Below are 17,638 nucleotides of genomic sequence, written 5' to 3' on the forward strand. Positions count from 1 at the left end.
TTAATTTTTCACTGTGATTGTTAACAATGTAAGAATGAAATACTGTTTTACAAGTCTCCACTCACCTTCTACAACAGGCAGATGGAAGGATCTTCATGAACTTGGTTCTATGAGCCAGTCCCCCTGAATTTCAGACTACTCTGTTACAATACCTGAATGACAACTATAGCTTCTTTTCTCCAGACCACAGAGCTACCCAGTTCCTTCAACTGTTCTATGCGAACTTCAGCACTCCCTCCAGGGGTTTTCAAACTTGGCAACTTTACTTATGTGGACTTCAATTGCCAGAATTCCCCATCCATCACGCTGGTTAGAGATTTCTGGGAGTTGAAGGCCACACATCTTAAAAGTCAGTCCAATTTTTCAATTGTTACTGTCATATATTGGAATAGTTGTGGGCCAAATGTAACATTCATCACAAGGAAGACAGTGGAGTACACCAATTACAGTAAGCTGTACAGCAAGGAAAGTTGTTACAAATGAGACCAATGCTTTTACAAAAGTGATAAACTAAAATCAGATTCCTGATTTTATTTGCTATTTAAAACATGAAGAGGCAGCATTTTTTTTATTGTTTCTACAATAATTTTTCCCACCAGACAGCTTACTCTTCATAAGTTGATATTGTTTTTATTGTGAAAACCCAGCCATAATATAACTGTAGAAAGACATCCTTTAATGCTGTAAGTTTATGGCCAATTGCCTCTTGATTATAACAATTAGGTTATCATTTTGAAGAAGTATTACCTAACCAGCATACATAATATGTTGGCTTCTGATTGAATTCATCTCATTTTAACATTTAAAAAGCAGTCTATTTTCTAGCACATAGGAAATTCTTAATATGTTAATTTGAACAGCACTAAATGGTTCTTAAGCAAACTATTACACAAATGCTCGATATTAGAAATAAATATTTAGAGTTATACACAAATATACACACTGCTGGTATTACCACCAAAGGTAGATTTTAACATATATTTATCATCTCCTAAAGTTTTGAGCTGTTAATTACCAAAGATGCTTGAGACTGCTTCATCAAGATGATTCTGGTTCTTATACACAATCTTCATTTTTATTAGAGACCTGTTTAGCCACCATGCTTCAGTTTCAGTCTTGTCATGACATTCCTTCCACAGCTTCAATTAGATGCAAGGCAACACTATACTGCCCATGGTTTTCTGGTAGGTGCTCTATCACTTTATTTACTAATTTAGCAGTTGTAGTAATTGACACTTCTACATTTTTAAGATCTTGTGGATCCTGCAAAGAGAATTGAGACAATCTTTAGGTTTCTTTACTAGAAATAGGCATGCCAGATCATTTCTAAAACCTAACTGGTAGACTTAAGAGAATTTCTATTCATGATTAGAAACAGCCCTGTGAAATTAGTTTTATGAATAAAGCCTAATTCAGTGAGGAATATAGCAGATAACTACTATTGTAGCTTTAGGATCATTTCGAAGAATTTTCAACCCTGCCGCAATCGAAGATGAATGATTGTAGTCCTCTTGCTTTATTGGGAAGTTTGATAGCAAAAAATAGTTACAGAAAGCAACTTCACCAGTTTACTTCTGGTGTTAATTCTGAGATGGAAAAACCATTTTAAAAAGACTGTCGCTCTACCCTTAAATTAACCATACATACGTCATCAATAATTGTTTTTGTGCAGTGGACTGAGTGAAATAAAGCTCTGCCTCTAACTGCTACAGGTATTTGGACCAATATGAAGTGGGTGTGTGCATTGTTCAATACATTTGTACAATACCATGGATTAAATGAAGTAAGACATCTCCACTTTGCACCATCCTTGTTCCAAAAAATATGCCAAATGTACTACTTGTACTGTATAAATAACTCATTAAATTCTCAAATAAATTACACTCTCTCTGTTATGCTTCCATAGCAAAGTTCAGATTCCACTCCATATAGACTGTTAATATTTAAGCAGAGCATGCAATTAGGGAAATATTGGTGTAATTGTCATGTTGGTTCCCATATTGTCCATCTAGGTTAGCATGCTCAAATGAGCTGGCTCTCCTTTCCTGCTGCTGAGCAACATATATTACTCTATTTTCATTTTCATGTATGAAATATTTTCCCATCAATTTCATTTTTGTGTACAGCGTTAATAAACAAAAGTACTTATTAACTTCTTAAATTAAGATTTTTCTGAATACAGTGTTCCTTATTTTGCAGTATGTTTAAAAGGCAGTGAATCTTACCATAGCTTTAAGCCAAGTGCAAAGTGTTGGAGGTAGCCTGGCTAACAGCTCCATGCCTTCTTTTGTTTGAGTGTGCAGTAAGGCATAGGCCAGCCTCTGTCCAGCCAGCACCAACAACTGTGATGAAAGCACTTCTTTGTCCTCTACCTGAAGAATAGCCTGCATATATAAGACAGTCAGCTGTTACTCTTGCAACAGATAATACTTGTTTTCAAAACAACTTTTGAAAAGAAGCCACTGATGAATGGAAGTACATGCAGGTCAGTCCAAGAAGACAGCTCCCCATCAAGCTACTTTTAATTTTAAAAGTTTGTTCACAAAAAAAATAATACTGTAATGGTCAAATGTACAAATTCTTAAAGCCAATATGCAAAGGTAGCCATATTTAAAAAGTAAAACTTAACTCTTTTTAATCCCTGCAAAACTTACTCATTGCAAGGCTTCACTCTATTGCATAACACTGTATGGGCATATCAGAAATGGGGTGCATAGGAAAAAAGGGGTAAAGGTCATGTGATTGGTTGTGTGTGTTTGTGAATATGTGCATAAATATATTCTAAAAACTCGTGTATATATGGCATGGAAGAAGCACCACCACACAACCTAAAAATCTTTCTTGATCCACACACATTACATGCCTAAGAAAGTGCAATTAATATCAAATTTGGAGATTTCAAGTGTGTCATAAGTAAGCTCTCTCAGTGTGACTAATTTATGAGCAAATGCTTAAGAAGGCTCACAAGCTTTTTATTTCCCTTTTAATAAAAACCTAATCTTAATTCCTACTCTCCTTCCCATTTTCTGCTAAAAGGCACAAAGATTGGAGGGCAGAGTCCTGAGGACACAGGTGCACTGCTCTTTTCTGTGTTTGGATGTGTAAGGCGGCATCCTTTCTAGATGGCTCACCAGTTGAATACATGCAAGAAGTTTATTTTAGTGACAGGAGAAATTCCTCACTCCTATTAGCTGCTTACCTGCACCTGAACTCACTGGATCAAGGGTGTTAAAAGTCAGAATTATACCTAAAAATGTCTGGACATTTTCCAAGATAGTACTGCTATAATAGTACAGCTTTTCACACAGCTATATAGGTTTCTAGTAATATAGGTTCCATATGGTCTCTAGAGGGAAATAGACTAGCCACTACAGTTGCTCCTGCTCCCCAACCCACACCCACATAAAAGATGCTGCAATGGAGGAAAAATAATGTAGAGCAATGGATCCTGATTCACCAGAATTTCATTTAAATTTGGAGGGATGGCATGACAACCATGGCAGCCAATTTGGGAAATGTTCTCCACCTTAAATAAGACACGGTATTTTAACATCATATAGTTGGTTGTTCTCTACTGTCTCTAATACGCTCTCCATAATCACTTAGAATAAATTTGTAATCTGCTATAGAATCGGCTAGAGCGCACTTTATCCTTTCTTGAGATATAATTCCACAAGCTTTTTTAATCAAACGTATTCAAAATGCATCTTTGCATTTTCAGGGGGGGAAAAGGCAGGATTTGACAGCAATGTAAAGGAGTTTCACTAATAACCATGACAAAATTACAACCTGTATATCTGCTGCTACCCTCAACAGGCAGAAATCCATGCCTGCTGCATGTACATCTGCTATGTGTAAAATGTGTACCTCTTCTCCAAGATGATCCAGGCCGTAATTATAGAGCTCACACACATAGTACCGTCTGATTATGTCCTCCGCAATTTGAAGATGATGTGCCAGATCCAAAGTCAAGGCGGGCCAATCCCTGTCCTTCAGTGTCACAGCAACAACTTCTTCCGATCTGTCTGTCATCTGAGACGGAGCTTGGGCCTGGGCCAGTGCACTCACCAGTTTGGTTAAGAACTTGCAAACAAAAGAAAGCCTCCACATCAGCAGCAGTTTGCAAAAAGGACACCTACGCTTGTTCATTTCCTCCCCAGATGTAACTTACTTGATGGCGTAAGCTAAGCAGAGTGGGATCCACTTCTCCACTAGGCAGCAACTGAATTGAAGTCAAGTCTTTGAAAAAAGCATTTTTACCCTACAAGAATGGAACACAGAGGAATTTTGGAACTAATATAGAAAAGAGTTAATACTTGCTTAATATAAGTATACAATATAAATATGGGAGTAAATAGCCACTTCCCAGGTCAACTCAACATTAATTTTTGCTCGGAATTTGTAAAGTTGATTAGCCTTAATTCCTCTGTAGGTAGATAAAACACAAAATTTAATTTAACAGGAAAATTTCCCAAAAAACTTCCACCAACTTGTAGGGTTTTCTATTCTAACCACAGCTTCTCATTCAATGTCCTGCATGAGTTTGAACTCTGGCCTAAGAGATACATTTCACATTTAATTAACCTGGAGCCCTCATTCCAGAGTCAGCAGCTTTCAACGAAGCCTCATGTCCGCATACCTTGCTATCGAAGAGAGAGAGGGGTTTCACACTCTTCAGGGAGAACTTCATGGTTCCATATAAGACGATGCAGAGCACGGACTGGTGCTCGACTAGAGGATAATGGATGTGTTTCTGTTCAAGTGCTAACTCCACTAACGAGCTATGCCCTTCAACAGACACCCAGGCATCTTCTGTGTCCAGCACAGGAAGTGGCATTTCATCACACCGTATATCAGCCTAGTGCAGTAAGAAAGAGAAAAGCATTGGTATTTTAAAAGTAATTGAAAGATAGCGCACATTGGTCATGTTCCAAAAAACTCGGAGGAGGAGGAGGAGGAGGATTATCAGCAGAACCAGTAGTAACAGTCACATGAAGAAATCTTGAACATTTAAAAAATATACAGCTAAAACAATGAAGACATTTATTCAAGTGGAATGTGGCTAAAAATCTGCATTCTGTTACTATTGTCTGGTTTAAGGAATCTTTGGCAACAATCCTTACATAAGATTTCATGTACAGAACGATTGATGTTACTTTTGAAAGACTGATGAGAGAAGATGAATGTATTAAAAATAATGTGCAGTTTAGGTTGAGGAAGGACCTGTTACCTCCATGAGAGTCTGAAGAAGATCTGAGCAACACCCAAGGAAATAGGACACTGCGTTGTCACTCATCCCTACGTCCTGTTTGTGGACAGAAGAGGCTGTATTCATAGCAAATCCCAGAAATCATTTAATGCAAAAAGAAGTATCTGAACAGTTAAAAATGAGTCATGCAAGCCTCAGTATTCAATGCATTTTTTTAATTTATAAAGTTCTTTTTTAATTTATAAAGTTATATATATGTATGTATGTATGTATGTATGTATTTGTATATATTTCATCATTAGTTAGTCAAATTTGTATTTAAATAAATTGAAAATTACTCGATATGTTTATCTGCCTCCAATAATTTTTCAGTGTCATATGTTATTGGCAGGATGAAATCATAAGTAAAAAATGAATCTCATGTACTTATAAAAGTTGGCCATTTGAGGATAATGAAATTTTAGGATTTAAATGGGGGATGGGGAGGTATATTAGCTGGCACCAAATACTAATCTAGAATGATTTTTAAAAGATTGCAAAATATCCAGATTAAAATAAGGATTCTCTGAAAAGGCCCTAATCTGAATGCTTGTACAACTTTACTAAAGTTTCAAAAATTTGAAAAGATGTAGGCACACAGGTGGCAAGTTTATAAAAATGGTATATATTTTCCATCAAGAATTCTATATAATATATAATTTGTGGAGTTTCAATCATAGTTGTCCAATGCTATTTCTTTAGGAGGAAAATGTTGAACCAATTCAGCACAAGGCTGCTCAGACCTTTTCCTAGTTTGTTCTTCCAGTTGAACTTTAAAAGAAACCTGAGCAACTGGCATCAGCATCATTTCTAATATAACAGAAGTGGTTGTGGCGGTATTCAAATAATTTAACAACCGGTTCTCCGCCCTAATGATTTCTTCCAACAACCAGTTCACCAAACTGCTCAGAAAGTTAACAACTGGTTCTCCCAAAGTGGTGCTAACTGACTGAATCCCACTACTGAGGGGTGGATAATGGATGTGGAGCTTACTTATTCGGAAACAAATTCTGCATCTCTCAACCAAATCTGATTGACAGCTGGGCCGGCAAATGCACTTGTTTGTAGCAATAATTTCTTAAACGGGCAGGTGATTGAGCTAGATGGTCTCAAAGATTCCTTCCAATCTTTAGATTCAGTGAAAAAGTTTTTGTTTTTAACTTTGCAGAGAAACAAATGAAAGCTCATTCACATAAATATCAGAACTACTTTATTCTTGTAAAAACATGCTTAAGACGGAGGTGAAAAATGAACGGAAGAGTGCAAATCTGCTCGAAGTCATGTTCGCTTCAGGGAAATTTGTCTTAAACATGATCTTAGATTAAAAACCTAAAATAATAGGTGTCTCTTGGGCTGAGCTCAGAGAAAGGCGAGCCAAATAAAAAGATTACTGAGCTGGAAGCCAAGTCTATGACCTTAGCTTAAGTTGGCAGAAATCCCCAATTGCTGGTTGACATAGATATCATCAGACCCTGTATTATGATTATACATATTTTAAATAAAGAAAAAGGATTACTTGCCCGTCTGCATAACCTGTCCTTTGGTGCTTTTCCAACCTATGACAGAAATTTGTTTAGAAGGACTCAATACATTAATATATTCCATCAAACAGGTAAGTTGCTATCTCTTTTCACCACAAATGAAGTTTTTTATTTTATGATTTTTATTTTTAAAAAACACCTCCCTACTTCCCATACGTTTATGCGTATGCGTGAAATAACATTTCTTTTAAGTTATGACTAGTAGTTAAGTCTTAGTGCTTTTCCTCAAAACTAATTATTTCAAACTTTTAATTAACTCATTAGTAAATCAATCTAGACTTATATTTCTAGCCTGGTGCCTTAAGCTCACTCCTGAATTGCTCCTGAGTGCAAAGGATATATCCTAAGAGCTGCTGACTGCCTACTCACAGGAGTAGGTCTGCAATTTGGGGAGATTGCATGACTACCATGTGAATCCAGAAAAATATTCAGCTGGTTGAAGTACGTGTTGACAGAGGTAGCAAGCATGCCCACATCTCTTCTGTAGTATGTAGTATGTAATACTTTTCCTAATGGCTTTCAAATCAAAAGAACTAACAGTTCTACTTTCTACTGTTTTGATTAGACACCACCTTATGTGCTGTGTCTTGTTTTGCACTCCACATAGGGTAATAATATTCAAGTATCTGAATGCAATTAACAAAGAAAGCTCTTTTCTCCAGAATGCCAACGATAAAATAATGGATTTAAATTCAAAGAAGGCAGGTTTCAATTGAATTGGGCAGGAGGAGTAAAGTGAGCAGTGTTTAAGAGTGGAACCAAATTGCCCTGAGAGGTAATTAGCTCCTCTTCATTGAGTAGGCAGAAGTAGAAGCCTAACAGCTAACAACCAGAATTGTATAACTTAGATTCAGTCATAAGAAGGGTTTGAACTTAGTGATCTGAAAGTCTAAGCCCATACAGCTAACCAAGTTTCATTTACTAAGAGTCCTCATATGAACGTAATATTAGATATTCTATTTAACTTGGTTTTTAACATACGTACCTTGTCCATTAAGTAGGTAGCAGCAGAAAGCCTTTTCACTATGAATGTGTTCCACATCATTAAAGCAATTCCTGAAATAATTACATAAATTTAGGCCCAGCTAAAAGCAACATCAATGGTTTTGCCAGGTGAACTCATAGACTGCATGTTTCAAAAACACTAAAAGTAAGTCTATATACACGGTTTACTTATATATAAATTCCAAGCAGTTTCATTAACAATGTAATAGTAATTGATTGTGGCTAACAGTTACAGCTTAGGAAAGCCAACATAAAAATATGTGCTTTTAGAAAAAACTGAAAAATCTAAAATGACTGGACCTGATGTACAGCTAAGACTATGTCCTTCCACGGGAACAGTTCACCCCAGAGGTCCACCTGCAAGTGGTAATTAAGTGTAACCTGAAAACCATGGCTAAAGATCCATGAGGGAGGGAGGGAGTTGAGTATCACTACTTTCGTTAAATGAGTAGGAATTTTGATTTGAGGGAGGCTCAGCCCTTCTCATATTTCCTGTATTTGCAAGCAATAGTGGGTTGATTGGAGAGATCTTCAAATTATTTATAATTAATAAGCATTTACTATTGTAATGGGGCATTAACAAACACGACAATGTTTACTGTGAACCAAGTCCAGCTTTGACACTGATTTGAGAATACTTCCATGCAGTTTTAATTTGCAGATAAAAATGACAGCTGTGGATCCCTCAACACATAGACACTTCTGAATCAAATTCTCTACTTCACTTTGATACATCCAAAATATTTTCTTTATTCTTACCATGTTGAATATGAGCATTATCAATGCATCTGAGATGTTCTATGGCTCTGGTGAGAAAATGTGCTTCCTTGGATTAGAAAAACAGAAATAACCAATATTAGTCAGTGCAATGAAGCACATAACAGTAACCTTCCCAACTACTTATTAAGTATTTCAATTAATTATTTCAGGTTTTGTTATATTTTTTTCTGCATGCAGGTCTTTTTAATCAGATGGTATAGGCCATGACACACACAAATGCTATCTACTCACAAAAGCTAATTTTAAAAAAACCCTACTGTTCTGTAATTTTTTTTTCAGCTTTGTTCAAGTTATTCAAGTAGAAACAACTGCAGCTGAGTTGACTCTTCTCGAAGTTTAAAGAAAAGCTACAATAACCACGAAGCGGCATATAATGGGACATATAATAAATAACTTCTAAATATTCTGATATATTAATTAAGGTTATTTACTATATCGGTATCAAATATTTGATAAAATATATTAAATATATTTGATATATTTTATTTTAATTACCATACCGTGGTAATTGCAGCAAAGTTGTAATAGTGATAACGTACAGTTTGTATTGTTGACATATACCCCAATCTTCCATTGAAACAGTTTCTGTATCAATACAAAGTGTCCCTTTTCTCAATCTTCAAAACAGTGACAGCTCAATATAATAGTGCTAGCTTGGGAAGAACATTTAAATGCTATCACATCTAATAAATTATGACAATATAATGTGTTTTATCATTGTGAAACAAAGAGGATATGATACCCACATACCAAAATAAAATTATGATACAATCCTAAGGCTAAATGGGAACTTGAAGGTCTTCTAGTCCCCTTACCCTTATACCAGCCGTACCAACCATAAATGGTTGTCCAATCTTTTCTTGAAAACCTCCAACAATAACTCCAGGAGGCAGCTATTCCATTGTGTCGTGGCGCCAAGAACTGGATGCAATATTCCAAGTATGGCCTCGCTAGTACATATAGAACTAGTACATATAGTCTAGAACTATCATTTCCTGTGGTCTTGGTGCTATCCCTCTGTTGATCCAGCCTAAGACTGCATTGGCCTTTTTGGCAATTTTTAAGCAATTTTTAAGCCTACTGAGCCTGAACAAGAAATAATGGATTATTTTCCGTATTTGAAAATGTCAGGTTAAGATCGTGCGTATCATAAAAAACAAAGAGTAAGGAAATGAAAAGCTTCCTTTACCTCTGGGTCTTTGTTCCATTGTACAACATACTCCCAGCAGGAATGTGCATGGAGTATATCCATCTCCAGGCTGCAAGGAAACTGTTCATATGCTAAACGGAGTAGTTCTGGGAACATGTTTTAACAAAAGATAATTATTATTTTGCATTCCATTGTTGCGCTAAACAGAAATGAAGAGCATGTCTGAAACTATTTTTTACCTAATATGGACTCCATGCTTGGCTGGTCTTCTCCATCCTCACCTACAAAATTGCTGTCAGTCTGCTGTGGTTCCTCCTTGCTTTCTGCTTCATTTTTCTGTCGACCTAATCTGAGTAAGGACAAACTGAGGTCTTGCTTAAAAATCCATTTGGCTACACTGTCAGCAATGCCTCCTAAAGAAAAGTCAAAACAGTCTAGCATCAGTTTACAAATACCCAGAAAAGAGTTATTTTTTCTTTCTATTGTAATCTTAAATTATGGAATTTGCTGCTATCGGATATACCCGTGATGGTGAACCTATGGCACGCAGAGCCATTTGTGTGGGCACGCGAGCCCCAGCCAAAATTACCTGCGCTGCCCATGCACGCATCTCCCAGCTGATTTTGGGCCTGTTTGAGGCGGTTTTCGCCCTCCCGGAGGCTCGAGGGAAGCCTCTGCCTCCTTGGGAGGCTGAAAAACGGGCCTTCTGGAAATTCCAGAAGTGCCAAAATGGGCCCGTTTTTCAGCCTCCCGAGGTGGCAGAGGCTTCTCGAGAGCCTCCGGGAGGGTGAAAACGGCCTCAAACGGGCCAAAAATCAGCTGGGAGATACGCACATGTGCAGTGCAGGTAAGGGGACGGGTTGGGGGTATTGCACGCACATGCACAGGGGGGTAGGGTGCACTGCATTGTGGGTGCCAGCATGCGCACACACGCTATTGCACATATGCAGTTTCGGCACACCACAACAAAAAGGTTCGCCATCACTGGGATATACTAACGCACAAATAAGGAGACAAGATTGGATAAATTCATGGAGCACTTGGTTTTCAGTGACTGCTACATTGGGGATTTCATTTTATCTATGAACAGTTAAAGCATTTATAAATATACAGGTCAGATGACTGTACTACTGACTCACAAGCAGCATACACTTTAATGCTGACTCTTTAAATAGTTGATCAACATCTTGTCCATGCCTGTGCGTCTGGGAGTGTGGACTGCTGTTTCTGTGCATGTTTCAATCGGCATAAGATGAAAATGGTTTGAAGGACAGTGCCTGGGGCTTCAGCATAGCCCGGGAATCCTGGTTGCCTTCTGAGCTTCCTCTGCTTCTCTTCTACCTCTCATGCTACTCAACCCTTCTCAGGCTGGCTGACCCTATAGGATTTGAGGAGACTATAAACCTGTATCAAGATTACACCTTTCAAACCAGCGAGTTCTTATATGAAAGCAGTACTAGATTCCAGGGCATGAGGGAAGAAGTAAAATTGGAATGAACTGGGGTGGGAAGGTGTGTCATCCTACACAGACCAAGCTTCATGTGTCAATGTGGCATTTAGGTGGGCTATTTATTTATTATTCTATGTGCATAGCCATTTGCAATCCTATTCCTTATGGAATGTAGACTTTGTTAAGGATAAAATATCATGAAACTATCCCCAAGAGGATTTCAATGGAAATACACTGACTGTCAGCCTCAGTTCCCTTTCTGTTCTGCAATTTCCTGTTCCCTTTCTGTTCTGCAATTTCTTATTCCATTTCACACATTACTCGGGGGATACTCCTGGGCTGAGTTCCAAGCAGTATCTCAGGAGAAGAAATTAACCGCCACCCCTTTCCATCCCAACCCTCGGGGGGGGGGGAATCACCTTTTCCTCCTTCAAGCAATTTTTTTACAGAAAGTCTCCCAAGAGGCTCAGCCTGCAAAGAAGAAGCTGGGCTTGTCTTCCTGCTCAGTTTACTATTCAGAAGTGTCTGAAGTATTAGGCAATCCTCTAGCTGTTTCAGGAGAAGCTTCCAGTATTCTATATCAAGAGAGAGGGCTTCCCAGGAATCTGTATCAGCACCTACGGTTATTTGGGGAAACTAATAAAAAAAATTGTTTGTGAACATCTCATATTATCAAGCTGACATTTTACATATGGTGTGCAGAAAGTCCAGATTTACAAACTTCAATGATGAAAGAAGAAAATAAGTTACAGCTTTCTGTCATATGTTCAGTACATCTGTACTGTATTCGTACGTGCTATTTTTAAGAAGGTTCCCTTAGAGATGAGGAACAGCAAGAGATGCACCTTCAGTAAATACACATAAGGTGTTCACACATTTCATATTAAACTGCCAGAAGTTTAAATTGAGGATGGAAAGAAGCTGGCAGTGCTGCTCTACTTCATCTAAAAATAAAACTGGTGAAGGGGGAGATCTGCATCCCTTCAACTCCTTGGAGAAAGGACAAGATAACATAAATACATGTATTATTATCTGTGTTCACAGAAGGGCTGAGATAGAGCATGAGCAAATTCAAAAACAGTCAACTTTTGTTTAGTAAGAAGTAACATTTGCATTTTGTTTACATTACATTTTTTCTACTGATGCTTAATGTGCTTATTAACAATAATAAACTTTAAAGTAATTGTAACCTAAACATGTAAACAAATGAATCAAGGCAAGGAAAAAGACACTAGCACTGAACCAGTTAAATTTTCCTTCTAAAAACAAATCAGGAGATGCCAAAATTTTGTTGGCATCTTCTAGTGAGAGAATTACAGAAATCCTAGCCTCTTTGAACAGCAAGTTCAAAGGCCTGGTAGCAGCTGTATAGAATTTGGTATAGCCTTTTCATGGTATTCATAATGATTAAGCAGCATATGAAATTCAGTTGCATCCTGTATTGCCTATATAAATAAACAATGAGACCTCACTTGTACATTTTCCAAGATACTTTATAATTGGATGTTTAGCGGCAAGTATTAAGAGTTGATTATTTATTTTGGGAAGGGAGACCCATTTTTATTTTTATTTTGCTATGTAGTCAAGGACAGAATCTGAAGTTACTTGCCTTTTTTTCTGCAACGCTATCACTTATCTGTGATGTTACTGAATGCCCAACATGAGCAAATACCAAAGCAGCTCCGTTATTCTCAGACTGAATACAGGTTGTTCTCATCTGCTGCCACCAGGGGGAAATGGACTGAGAATCCCACGAATCATCTGTAGCAACCAAAGTCAAAAACATGCATATGGGATGTCAACCACAATTAGAAAATACATTTACTACAGATGTTTTATTCCCAAATATTCACTTGTGAGCAGGGATTCTTGTTTACTGATAGACTAAGAGAAACTATAAAAAACAAAAGGTTGGGCAGGGATATCTGTACATTTGGAGACATCAGGTAGCTGTTAAGAAGGGGAGAGGATTAATTACCCACAATAAGATCAAAGGAGTATTTGCAAAGTCTGTCAACTGAGCATGTGTAGAGTATGGAAGATGACCTTGATAGAGATTTGCAAGATCTGTTAACAATAAGTGACAAGAAAGGAGAGATGATTATCAGACTTGCAAGGTTGATTTCAATTACACTCAAAGACTAAAGACTATTTTTATTGGGAGTGGCTATAACAACACAATCTTGCAAGTCTGATCATGCTGTATCTCCTCCCCTTCTTATAATCTTATGGATTAGGGAGGTCTCTACCTGAACCTCTTCCACACTTTCTATTTTTGTGGACTTAAGAAGTGTTTCATTGCTTTGTAACAGATCTTGCATATCTCCATCAAGGTAATTTTCTAAACTCTCTACAGCATGTGGATATTCAGATCTTTTCAATAACATCATGGGAATTGTTTTATTTGCATGCAACATTAGGTTTGTAATATCTGCTTTTGATCTCTGGCAACCTCCTGTTTTCAGAAATTGAGCATGTTCACTGAACTTCTCCCACCTGTCATTCTGCTCAAAAGTGACAATGCAGCTTGAAGGCAGCAAACTGACTGGGTTCTTTGAAGAAAGGTCTTTTCCTTGGAAAGCCACACACTGAGCAGAAGCGACTAAAAAAAGAGATAGAAAGTTTTGGAGGTTTAATGAGAATAGATTTAGGAAATCACTTTTCCAATCAATTTAGTAAAATTTTCTAAACAAAAGAGAAGTTACTTCAATGTTCCTCTGTTGATCACTGCATTAATATTGCTAATATCCCCTAGAGACATACAGTATTTCAAATTTGAAATCCTAGTCATATGTATTTCTTCAATCATTCTTTCTCATTTTAATCATGATTTAATTGGGATCCCAGTCCCCTATCTTCCGCATTTACATTCCACAAACAGTTATCCTAATTTTGAAATGCCAAACATTTTTTTCTGAATAAGCAAAATTGCTTTTAATTTTTCCCACATACATCTCAACAAAGTAGATAATCTCAACAGAATTTTAATCCATAAGACTTTTTTTTTTCATTTTAGTTGCATAGCAACTAATTGTGTGTTGCATGTGTCCTGTCAAACAACCCTCCTGTCAAAGGTCTAGGGTTCACTGGTTTCCCATGCCTCAATTAAATTCCAAAGGAAGATACCATTAGGGAATTCCTTAGTAGGGGGTTCCTTCCAAATCAGAAACCGTGAATAAATAAAAAGAGTATAAAGAATGTAAAATATGTTTAACAAGAAATAAATAGAAGCAGTCTTAAATCTTCACAAATGTATCTAAAATTCCCCATGAATAAAGCAGAAAATTAGAAGCCTTTTTTCACAGGGAAAGAAAACTGCAGAAACTAAAAGACAAATTTCAGTACAGCACTTCATGGAAGTAAATTTAAAAAGAAGTCTCAGTCTTCACTTCTGGTAAATGCCTGGACAAATCCTTAGTTTTCTAGGTAATATTTTTTAATGTTTTTTTTTTTACCCTGCCTTCAGGATATTCCTTCTTCCTCCTTTTTTCCCCATAACAACCCCATTGAATGGGCTGAGCTGAGAGAGACTGACTGGTCAAAATAATCCAGTCAGCTTTCATGCCCAAGGCAGGGCTAGAACTCTCAGTCTCCTGTTTCTAGTCTGGAGTCTTAATCACTAGACCAGGGTTGTCAAACTCACGGATGCGTTACGCACTAGCCATGCCCACACCCAGTTTAGCGATGGGGGGAAAAGTCCCGATACATCACATGACGCCGCCATGACGACGTGAGTTTGAGACCCCTGCACTAGACCAAACTGACTCTGTAACAAGTTAAGCATCCCATTTTTATGATGGAGATGTAGCAAGGTTGGTTTTATTACATATGCCTTTTGTTGCAGATCAGTAATGTAATGATTAATTCAATTAAATTCAAAACTCTTTAAAACACCTAGGAATACAAATAGGCAAATTGTTTCTATATATAAATGTCTTCTCTCCATTTCCTCATCTCTTCCATGTTTTATTTCTATTCCCCACCCACTTAATGCTATAATTTTGACCCTTAATCATGTATTTCCCATATATTTGCTATAAACCAATGAGCAATTAGAATATAGGCCTGGTGATCACAATAAAGAATAAAAGACAACACTCACCAATAATATCTGGGGGCTAAATCCTGCAGACTTCAGAGTTTGACACATTTCTTCTGTTGAACATTCTCCATGTAAACATTTCCAGAAAAAAAAACCTCCTGTACATACACATACAAGACATCATACATTTTTTTAACTTCTTCAACCCTCTGTTTCACCCATTAAATTCTTTCTGATTGAAAACAGAACAATCTATCAGAAGGTGAAGATCAGATCTATTCACAGTGAGAGTAAATTACATTAATGAGAGCTATTTATATTCTGCTTTCTCCTCCTGTTTACAGGTAGTCAATTTATGGCCACTCATTTAACAATGGGTCAAAGTTATGACAGCCTTGGTAAAAGTAACTTACGATCTGTTTTCCCACTTATAATTAATGCACCTCCCCCGTGATAACACGATCTCAATTTGGCTGTTTGGCAACTGGCTTGCATTTATGATCAGCTGCAGCATCCTGTTGCTATAATAGCAATTTGCACCTTTTTTGCAAATTTGGAACAAAAAAACACATCAGGGAAACTGAATTTATTTAACAACATGATTCACTTAACAAGTAGCATAAAATTGGGTCCAGCTCAACTTATGACTGCAATGCAATGACTGGAAATTCCAGGCCTAATTGTGTTCATAAGTTGAGGACTACCTGTATACACTCTTGTTCTCATTGCACTAAGCCAATGTTATTTCCATTGCATAGATCAAGGCAAGTCTTTAGTCTGCTCTGTACTTCCTCATATTAATGTTTTCAGGAGGCTCCTTCAGAAAAACTTCCTAACTAAATTCAAAAAAAGAAATCTATTACCCAACTGGAAAGCTCCTTAGCCATGGTTATGTTAATAATCCAAGCTCATACCTAAAGCCACGTATTCCTTGTCATCTAACTTTTTCACATTAATTGCATCTTTTTCATAATCCAGGTAATCCAAGAAAGTTTTCACAGACAGTATTCCATCTTTATCCTCTACAAAATGTACTGAAGGCTGGGTATTCTGCTGTTTGTACTTCTCAAGTAACATCTGGAGCCTAGCGAATTCTTTTTCATCTAAGCGGAGTAATTTAGCCAAGATCTTAAAAGCAATAAAACATAAATAAGAGAAAATCAGATTTACCCTTGAAACTGGTCTCATATTCATTCATCACAATTTCTCTGATAATAAATTTTTATTTAAGGTATTTTGCTAAGTAGTTGTTATGTTGCAGGGTTCAGCATATTTTTTCTCAATATCCCTTGTGCCATTGCAGAAAATATTGAGAGGATCTTACTCACACTGAATTTATTTCATGCAACAATTAAATGTATTGATATTTCTAAAAATGTTTGCTTGGACATCTGGTGTAGCTCACATTTCAAATATGTAGCTACCCATTAATTAATAAAGATGTTAAATATATTTAAAATACATTCTATTTTGAACTGGATACAGAGATGGAAGTAACCTAGAATACTAACAGAACTAATTTAATTCTAGTCGTATGTCAAAGGTTTTCTCAAGAAGGCTATTGAAATCAGCATCATAGAACTTATTTCATATAATTTTATGAAAAGCAAAAGAAGATCTCATAACAAATAGAGTTTACCACAAAAAGTATGTTACACTGACCTACTACTGCCCAATTCTAGAGCCATTAATTTTTATCCTCATTTTATCATTTTATGCCTACAAAAATATATGCACAATATATAAAGCAAGGCTTGGTACTTCCCTAAGGTTGACATGTTAAACACCAACACAATTAAGATGCCAATTTTTTCATAAAATATCTCCTTAATACAGAATATTTTCAGTTCCAATTTCAGAATAGTAAGTTCAAACAGCAGTGTTCAATGCCGTAGATCCACCTGCATAAATGGGCTTCCTTGTGCAGTGCATACAAGTCCAAGATAGAAGGAGCAGGAAGACTGTGGAAATCGTTTGGCCTTTTGCTTGCAGAGATTTTATAACTGAACTTGATTAGTGCTACAGGAAGCATTGATGATATGACTGTTGGAAGTATGATTCCCCTCTCTTCTAGGGAAACACCCTTTGTGAAGTAGGGCTATTAAAATAGCTGGAGACAGCTTACTTTTCACAACAAAGGAAGGAGAAAATTACAGGCATGAGATACAGAGGGGAAAAAACTCTACAAACTAGCTAAGATCCTTTCCCATAGAAATCAAATAGATGGCAAGTTATAAAAACTTGTGAAAAGCAAACCAAAGAGCATGGCAGGAAGGAAACATGATAGCAGACAAGCAGCTACAAAGGATCAGGACCATAAAACCAAGATCCCAGGAAGAGATCCCAAAGAGACAGGAATTCAACACACGCAAATCAAAGTCTTCAAAGATTCACACCTACAAATCAAAGAACCTGAAGTGTA

General features: G+C 36.9%; 1 protein-coding gene across 3 annotated transcripts in view; it reads right to left on the reverse strand.

Annotated features, from left to right (window-relative positions):
- Positions 1-506: 506 nt before the first annotated feature.
- RAB3GAP2 (RAB3 GTPase activating non-catalytic protein subunit 2) overlaps positions 507-17,638 on the reverse strand; it is a 55,470-nt gene continuing 38,338 nt past the window's right edge. For all 3 annotated transcript variants that reach the window (XM_026682559.2, XM_026682569.2, XM_087964071.1), the window contains exons 20-35: positions 16,131-16,344; positions 15,277-15,374; positions 13,671-13,776; positions 12,784-12,935; positions 11,594-11,810; positions 9,964-10,137; positions 9,764-9,870; positions 8,554-8,620; positions 7,775-7,845; positions 6,769-6,804; positions 5,231-5,305; positions 4,640-4,858; positions 4,172-4,261; positions 3,868-4,083; positions 2,226-2,384; positions 507-1,263 (exon numbers count right to left, since the gene is read on the reverse strand). In XM_026682559.2, coding sequence (XP_026538344.2) covers positions 1,120-1,263; positions 2,226-2,384; positions 3,868-4,083; positions 4,172-4,261; positions 4,640-4,858; positions 5,231-5,305; positions 6,769-6,804; positions 7,775-7,845; positions 8,554-8,620; positions 9,764-9,870; positions 9,964-10,137; positions 11,594-11,810; positions 12,784-12,935; positions 13,671-13,776; positions 15,277-15,374; positions 16,131-16,344 — 2,145 coding nt within the window. In that variant the 3' untranslated portion in view covers positions 507-1,119. The remainder of the gene's footprint in view (positions 1,264-2,225; positions 2,385-3,867; positions 4,084-4,171; positions 4,262-4,639; positions 4,859-5,230; positions 5,306-6,768; positions 6,805-7,774; positions 7,846-8,553; positions 8,621-9,763; positions 9,871-9,963; positions 10,138-11,593; positions 11,811-12,783; positions 12,936-13,670; positions 13,777-15,276; positions 15,375-16,130; positions 16,345-17,638) is intronic.

Source organism: Notechis scutatus, chromosome 1 (assembly GCF_049901735.1).
Source record: "Notechis scutatus isolate UNSWTSFEM ecotype Mainland chromosome 1, rNotScu1.2, whole genome shotgun sequence".
In the NCBI taxonomy this organism is placed as follows: Eukaryota; Metazoa; Chordata; class Lepidosauria; order Squamata; family Elapidae; genus Notechis; species Notechis scutatus.